Source organism: Pelodiscus sinensis, chromosome 2 (assembly GCF_049634645.1).
Source record: "Pelodiscus sinensis isolate JC-2024 chromosome 2, ASM4963464v1, whole genome shotgun sequence".
Taxonomy (NCBI): domain Eukaryota; kingdom Metazoa; phylum Chordata; order Testudines; family Trionychidae; genus Pelodiscus; species Pelodiscus sinensis.
Window position 1 is genome coordinate 118613482 of NC_134712.1, and position 8934 is coordinate 118622415.

General features: G+C 43.6%; 1 protein-coding gene across 1 annotated transcript in view; it reads right to left on the reverse strand.

The window, feature by feature from the left end:
* Positions 1-4600, reverse strand: part of TNFRSF11A (TNF receptor superfamily member 11a) — a 47523-nt gene extending 42923 nt beyond the window's left edge. Inside the window, exon 1 of the mRNA XM_075921381.1 lies at positions 4332-4600. Within this exon, the coding sequence (XP_075777496.1) occupies positions 4332-4388 (57 nt within the window). The 5' untranslated portion in view covers positions 4389-4600. The remainder of the gene's footprint in view (positions 1-4331) is intronic.
* Positions 4601-8934: the final 4334 nt, after the last annotated feature.

An 8934-nucleotide genomic window follows, 5' to 3' on the forward strand; every position in this document is an offset into this window, starting at 1 on the left:
GTGTTGATGTCAGGATTTCCCTGCATTCCCTGATTGAGCCCCTGACTCTATTCCATGTCTGTTGTGTTTCCTTGCTCCTGCCTCAGCCCATGCTTCCTTGTAGAGTATGGGGGAAAATATTAATAACACCACATTAACCTTAAAGGTCTCAGCCGAATGTTAGTAGCAAGATATTCTCTGGGAAATATTCCACCCTCTGATTGTACAATTTCAACCAAGCTTCACAAACATCATTACTATGTACAGTATTAAATTGTTTGTTTAAAATTGTTTAAAACGTATCCAAACCTCTCTCTAGTCTGGCACCCTCAGGACCAGACCAGTACCAAACCAGAGAATTTGCTGAATCATGGAAACTCAATATTGTCTAGCAGCATTACCAACATTTCCACTGCTTGCTGGGCTCTTAGAAGACATGTAGAGATCATATAAATCTAAATTACAGCACAGAACACTGAGAGCCAGGATTGGTGGCTGCAAACAAACTTTATGGGACTATAGGAAACTTTGCCACAGCCATGATAAGTTGCCATCTGGCTAACTAAAATCATGCAGGATCATGGATGCTGCTGAAACACAAAGTGCTGGATTAGAGCGGTTCAACCTGTACTGTCTTTAGTCTGCTGAAAAAAATTTCCCTGGAACCTAACCTTCTCTCTCATTACATTAATTTTTATGGGGAAATTGGATTCACTTAACATTGTTTCGACTAAAATAGCGTTTTTCAGGAACATAACAACAATGTTAAGCAAATAGTTACTATATGGTTTGGAAGGAGAATCCAGTTCACAGACACTCAGAAAGGAGGAATGGCATTAAAATTGTATAATACTGACAAATACATATTCTCCTCATCTTTATTCCGCATCTGAATGAGGCACTTAACAAGTATGAAGCAAATAAAGGGAAAATATTAATTATATATAACATTCCACAAACAAGCTGCATTGCTCATGTGTCAGGAAAGAAGGTATTATATATTCTGACACAGTAAAAGGCAAATGTCTTGGAAAAATTGTTTCATGGTTAAACCACAAGACTGGAAGAGAGGAGGTGTGGATTTTGTTCCCATTTCTGCCACAGAATTTTAGTGTTAATTTGGGCAAATCACTAATTCTCTGTGCCTGTTTCTCCCCTGTCAAAATTAAGACACTGCTTACCTCCAAAGGGTTATAAGTCTTAATTTATATTTGTGATCTTCAGATGGAAGGCATGATAAAAGTCTGAAATATTAGCATCTCTCAACTGTTCTGAATTAAGAGATGTGTCATTGATTTTGGTTAAAATGTACTGTTATGTCAGACAAACCACTTCTATTATTATCAACTATTTATGTCATAAAATGTCAAATAATGGTAGAGAAGTTATAAAATTAATGATTAAACACAATAAGCACCACAGAATAACAACCTTTCCTAAACTACAGCTGTTCCTGGGACTCGGATCATTTTGGATCTTTGTTATCCAACACATGGGCCATGGAAGGTTGTGCACTATTTGACAAAGCAACCATTAGCATGCATAGAGTGAAACATGTGCTTAAGTACAACGGAAAGCTCATAAAACCAATACCAAAGGATACTCCTCTTTGTTTGAGTGTCTTGAAAATATCACGGGGGAAATAAATCTGGGAGGAAACATATGAACTGTTCATTTTGGGGATGTGGAGCATTGGATCCTGAATTAGGTGCATTTCCTGAGTTCAACTAAGCAACAGATAGATACAGGGTGTCCCTGCTATACAACCAAGATATGTTAAAAAAAAGTGGATGTATAGTAAAAGGACGCAAAGTGGGATTTTTTCCCCCATGGCTAATTTCTTTTTATGCGAATTAGTTCTGTTTTTTTGCATGCCACAAGAGTGGGGAATTGGAGGACTTAAAATTGAATTAGTCCCACAAGCATCAGTGATGCTAGTGCAGAACCAATGTATACAGGGGTGACTTACAGCAGGGATGTCCTGTACCAGGCTACAGGAAATAATTTCCTTAAAATTAAATCACTTGAGAAAAAATGTCTTTGTTAATGATTGGGGGAGGAAGTATCATAGAATCACAGAATACTCGAACTGGAAGGGACCTTGAGAGGTCATCAGGTCCAGTCCCCTACACTCACAGCAGGACCAAGCGCCATCTAGGTCATCCCTGTCTGATGTCTATCCAACCTGCTCTTAAAAATCTCCAATGATGAAGATTGCATCACCTCCCTAGGCAATTTATTCCAGTGCTTAAAAATCCTGATGGTTAGGAAGTTTGTCCCAATTTCCAGCCTAACCCCCCCTTGATGCAATTTAAGCCCATTGCTTCTTGTTCTATCATGTACTGGACATCAATTAGATTTGCAAATGATACCACATTGGCAAATGTTCTGAACATCCATCAGGAAAGAAAAATAATACAATAGCGAGTTAGAGAGAAAATAATGAATCAGATTCAATTAATTAAAGTGCAGGCTAATGCACACATGCAAGTCCCCACTCTTCTACATTAAATCATTAGACTGTGAGCTCTTTGGGGCAGGGATCATCTTTTCATTTTGGCTACGTCTAGACTGGCATGATTTTCCGGAAATGCTTTTAACGGAAAAGTTTTCCGTTAAAAGCATTTTCAGAACAGAGCGTCTAGATTGGCACGGACACTTTTCCGCAAAAGCACTTTTTGCGGAAAAGCGTCCGTGCCAATCTAGACGCGCTTTTCCGTAAAAAAGCCCCGATCACCATTTTTGCAATTGGGGCTTTTTTGCGGAAAACAAATCTGAGCTGTCTACACTGGCCCTTTTCTGCAAAAATTTTGCTCAAAAGGACTTTTGCCCGAACGGGAGCAGCATAGTATTTCCGCAAGAACACTGACTATCTTACATGAGATCATCAGTGCTTTTGCGGAAATTTAAGCAGCCAGTGTAGACAGCTGGCAAGTTTTTCCGGAAAAGCAGCTGATTTTCTGGAAAAACTGGCCAGTCTAGACACAACCTTTGTGTTTGTACAATGTCTTGCCCTGCAGGCTCCCCAGTCACAGACCAGAACTCTGGGTAAGACAGCAATTCTAAGAAAATTATACCTAAAATAACAATAAAATATTGACAAACACAAGGCATTCAGATAATAATAATAATACTGATTCAGGAGCAGCTGGAACTGACTTTCAGAGGAAACAGTATATGTATATATAATTATAACATTGCCAAAGTAATAGTGAAGTTGGGACATGAAACTTCTCCACCAATATTTGAAAAGTTTTAGCCCCAAATAATAAAAAAAAAAGACTAATTTAGACAGGTGCACAGAGGTATAACTAAGAATAACAATGACATTATGGAAATGGAAGCTAAATGGGAAAAAATTCTGATCATTCTATAGGTATTTATCAGGCTCCTTGGCTGTGGTATGGTCTCCTTAAGCTTAAAGATGGAAGTCCCACCTCTGGGAACATCTAGGAGTATATTAGACTAAATGCTAGTGAGAGTTGTGGCAAGAGTTATGCATTGTACGCCCATGGTCATAGATTCAAATCCCATTTAGTCTACTACAGACATAGGGAATAGTCTCTGTTTTAAATAGAAAGGATGCCCCATGGTTGGGGGGCTAGCCTGGGTCTGGGGTCAATTCCCTGCTGCATGACAAACTTGGTGTGTCACCTTAGACAGCTCATTTAATTTCTCTCTGCCTCAGGTCCCCAATTGTCAAAGGGGTTTGTCCATACTTCACAGGGGTGTTGGGAAGATCAAACTCTTAATGCTTGTGAAGCCCTGAGACTGTATAGTAATAAAGGCCATGAAGATAGGAAAGATACCAAAGGGGAACAAATCCTTCAGTATTGGGAAAATAGACTGACTTGACCTTACAGATTTGTTCTATATTTAGCCACTATGATCCCGTGTAATACAAAAATTGAGACAAGTGTTAGCAGTCTCTTTGGAACAAACTATCTTTAATTGGGAGGAGTTTGCCGTGTTTTTGGCTACTGGCAAATTATAGCCCTCCACAACCCCTCTGCAAATATTTTCTCACACACTGCACTGAGGAGGAGCAGGCGGTTCTCAAGCCAATTTTCTGGATTTGTTTTGGGGGGTTGGGTTTTTGGTGTTTTGTTTTTAAAGGCAGAGGGAGTTGGAAGCTTGTGAGACAGGGCGAGTCAAAATAACAAGTAGGCAGCCAAGCTGTGGAAAAAGGCAGGGGAAACTTAAGTTAATCCTTCTTCTTCAGCAACAGTCACTATGAGAAGCCAAACCCTGCACAATGAGGCTCTTTTCAGTGCACAGAGACCCTCTGAACAGTTCACAATGCTCACTCCCCCTCACATACATTTTACATCTACTTGTTAATAGAGCCGTACCTGTTTGTCAGCCATGAAAAGACAGAGAACCAGCCAACCGCCTGCTGAGATGGACATGTCCGTGTGTCTGTCTCTGTTCCTTTTGCTGCCACTGACCAGAAATTAGATCCTCCACACCAACCCCCCTAGCCCTAGCCACAGCAGAGTAAGGCACATTTGGATTTGCTACTTCTCTTTCTTCCTTTCCTTCCTCTCAGTTACACGAGGGGAGAAAACAAACATACCAAAAAAAAAAAAAAAAAAAAAACTGGCCTGAGTTCCCACAGCATTTCCTCAGGACTTAACATGCAGGGTTTTTTTTCTTCTCGTCCCTCCCTTTCCTCTCCCCGCCCCTCTGTTAGAAGAAGTTTAGTCATGAAGCCTATGATCCCTCCTCCTGCTGTTAGTGCTGCTTTCCCTGTCTCCCTCTCCAAATCCACCCTACTGCCTCCTGTCCGAGCCCGTCTTCCCTCTTGCCCTATTTTTAATTTCTTTCCAACCATTACTTCTTGGAACCTCCTGCTTGCTTGCTTCCTCCCTTTCACAGCATCCTGCTCTAGCCTCAAATTTCCTGATGTTCCTTTCCTTTCAATCTCAAGCAAGCTGCTGTCTGTCCCCTTCCTTCTGCTAACTCTGGCATCCTCCTATTACCCTGTTTTTTCCCACTGCCTCTTGCCACCCCTTTCCTCCTGCTCCATCCAGCAATTTCCTGATGACCCTTTCCTTCCACTACTTCCTGAAACCACTTTCTGCACCCCTCACACTGCCTCCTGCAACTGCCCTGGCTGGACCCAGCAAATTCCTGCCCTTTGCCTCTGGCTTTGTGAAACGACACCAGACAGGCATCAAATCTACCACATTGCAATTCCCCTCCCCTCTTCTCTTTAGCAACAACAAAACTCCTAAAACCAGTGAGGCACTTCAGCTGTGCTGCCTTTCTGTGTGTATTTGCTGCACCAGTGCAGGTGGAGGTGGGGAACATCATGTTTCTAAACTCATCTAATAAGGAAGTTTGCTCTCTCTAGATTTGACCCATGACGAGAAGGAACATGGCTTAATAGATTATTCCACACCCACAAAAGACGACACACACACACACACACACACACACAACCACAAAGGGAAACAGTGCTCTTTGCTTGTGCCACTATTCTTTGTTTTCTGCACAGATGAATTACCCTTTCAAACAGCCTGGGGCAGGAGGTGAAATCAGGCCATAAGGGTTTTTCCTCACAGCTTTCTAATCCAGAGAAAGGCTTCGTGGGCTGCACAGCTTTCCTCTGAAATCACACACACTCAGCACCCCAAGGCATAGGGCAATAATAGGTCAAGTGGAGACATAAATACATTGGTATTCTATGGAGGTAAAACCTGGGTGACTCTTTAACTAGGCTGTGTGAAAAGGTGCCGTGCACACCTAAATTCTCTTTTTGAATCCGATATGTCAGTGAAAATGAGGGGAGGGGGTGCAATGTACACGCACACGCACACAGAGAAAGATGGTGTATCCAGAATAGTAGGCTCAAGAGAGGGTTGGGGTGGAGACAGTGAGATCTCCCACAGGTACATTAGCTAGCATGTTAACAAAGCTGAGGTTTGAGCTATGGTCGTTCCCCTCCCTGCTAATTCCAGGAATCATAAGTTTACTTTCACATTTCCGTGCTTGTGAAAAGGGCTGGCTCAACAAGCCTGAAAGCCAAAGTCTGCTCTGTCTGCATTACGTACACAAGAGAGACAAGGTGGGTGCCTGACTGCAAATAAACACTGTCCCCAGCAGGCAAACCTGCTCTCTAAGGGTTTGTCTAGACTACATGGCTCTGTTGACGGAGCCATGTAGATGAGTTTATTAGACATAGGAAAATGAAGCAGCGATTGAAATAATCGTCACTTCATTTACATCAAAATGGCCACTGTGCTGTGCCGATCAGCTGTTTGGCGGCACAGCGGGGCAGTCTGGATGTTCCACGGTCAGCAAGGGAAGCCTTTGTCAGCCTCTCTGGTAAACCTCATTTCACGAGGCATAACGGAGCGGTTGACAAAGGCTTCCCTTGTCGACCGCAGAGCGTCCAGACTGTCCTGCTGTGCCGCCAAACAGCTGATCGGCACAGCGTGGCAACCATTTTGATGTAAATGAAGTGGCGATTATTTCAATCACCACTTCATTTTCCTATGTCTAGTAAACTCATCTACATGGCTCCAACAACGGAACCATGTAGTCTAGACATACCCCAAGAGAGACAAGGTGGGTGAAGCAACATGTTTTATTGGACTGTCTGTTGGTGAGAGACACAAACTTTTTAACTTCACAGAGCAATTACTTCACCCACCTTCCCTCTCCAATGCATACAGAAGTGTAGCGAAGGCAGCAGTTGAGTGTGATTCTCACCTTTATGGCCCCATCCTGTGCTGGCGAAGCTACTAGGGTGAGGGAGCAGATCACTTCCCCAGCCTATTCAATACTTGGGCTAAAATGAAACTCCCAGGTGAGGTGCTAGAGCTGGTCCCTAAGTACCTTGGAATCATTATACTAGGTCAGACCATTGCTCCATCTCGTCGCATCACCAGCGCCACATGCCTCAAAGGAAGGTGCAAGAAACCCTGTCACTGACAATTCTACCCACTAATGTAGAACATTTCTTTCTAAACCTAACATTTAGAGCTTGAGTTATGCCCTAAATAAACCTCAGCTTTGTTAAAATGCTAGCTAATGTACCTGTGGGAGATCTCACTGTCTCCACCCCAACCCTCTCTTGAGCCTACTATTCTGGATACACCATCTTTCTCTGTGTGCGTGTGCGTGTACATTGCACCCCTCCCCTCATTTTCACTGACATATCGGATTCAAAAAGAGAATTTAGGTGTGCACGGCACCTTTTCACACAGCCTAGTTAAAGAGTCACCCAGGTTTTACCTCCATAGAATGTATGGATGACAACTGTCTTATAAAGCTGAATCTTGGCAGCCTTCCATAGGTCATGGACCATGAAAAGGCATCAGAGCCATTACCAAAGGATGCCCCTATTCACTGGACCCAGGGTGAGCTATCAACAGCCCTCAAGCGTGTGAAGGGGCACCACCACCAATGCTTCTAGAGCAGTGGTTCCCCACCTCTGGTCCGTGGACCCCTGGGGGTCCACGATGGTACTTTAGGGGGTTCGTGGAAATTTTAGGAAAGGAAAAGAAAAGTAAGGATTGGGCCACCATGTGACTAGGACTTTCTACCAGGCAATTCTTGCCTGGGGCTCACATTCACAACCGGCTGCACATATGCTGCCTCTTGCCCTGGGGATAGGATCTTGATAGGCACCATCTGTCCTCCCTCCACCAGCTGCACTTCTGTTTACGCTCCATCCCTCTTCCCAGTCCCACTGTGGGCCTGATCCTTTCCTTTCTTCCCCCCTTCCCCACAGGGCTCTATGCGTGGCGAAGGACAGAGTGCCAGGGCAGGAGCTTCCTTTTGCCATGAGAGCCCCCTCGCCATATCTTCCGTGGATAAGCAGGGGATGGAATGGGCGGGAGCTGAGGAAGCAGCGCAAGCCAAGGGACGTGCTGGCTGCCACTTCCTGCTGCTTCCCTTGGGGGAGTCTGTAACATTTTAACAGATTGAAAAGGGGTCTGTATGCTTGAAAAGGTTGGGAAGTACTGCTCTAGAAGATCCTGTGAATCAAATGGGAAGACGGCTGCCCTAATCCCAGCATCCTCACTGAGCCAATGTCACTAGCATTGAACCACTTATTCTTTTTGCCACCAACTCCACTGAGCTGGACATTGTGGGCCCATGCTAGATTCTCACCTCCCAAAACAAGCCCTCTAGGCTCAACTCATCCATGGTCAGAGATCTTGTGGTGGTCAGAGGACATGTTATAAAGACACACTGGGAACATATCTCAAGAAAACAGATGTGGACAACACAAATGAGGAGGAGCAAGCCACCATCTGACCTCAATGGTGCTACATTCTCCATCAGGGAGTGGCCCGCTTCAAGGAGCAGTGCTTGCCTTTGGAAAAAGAGGAAGGATGAAGGAAAAAGAACGAATTTTCTTTCAGCAGGCAGCTGACCTACCAAGAAATGTACTGCAGGTGGGGTTGAACTCCTGAATTATCTCAGGAACTCTATATAAATCCATGGTAGAGATTATCCTCAGATTGAGAGAAGATTGCAGATAAATTCAAGAGCATGTTGGGACAGGGATACAGTCTCCATCTGTGTTGTCAGTTACGCTTTTATGCATATACTTGGCAATATACAGTATTAGAAGCTGGTGAAGTAGGTGGCTGATCCCTAAGAAAGATGTATTTGCATGGAAAGAGTTCTGGAATACTAGTAATAGACCAGAACTGCAGCAACAGGTGAAAATTCTTCTGAAGAAGCTAAGCACACCCCTCATGCTGGAAATCCTTGGTCTTCTGCCCTGTATGGGTATTTTCAAATTCTTATAGTTAAGATGTACGGAAATGTTGCTCTTAAATAGAACAATTGGGTAAGATTCTTCCTCTTTTTACCCTCATACACTATATTGAGACTGTAAGCACTACTTGTTTACTAGCTGCTGATTCAGGCAACAGATTTACAGGCACAAGCACAGTTTCATTATTAGTACACAGTATAGGCTGAGTCTTGGAA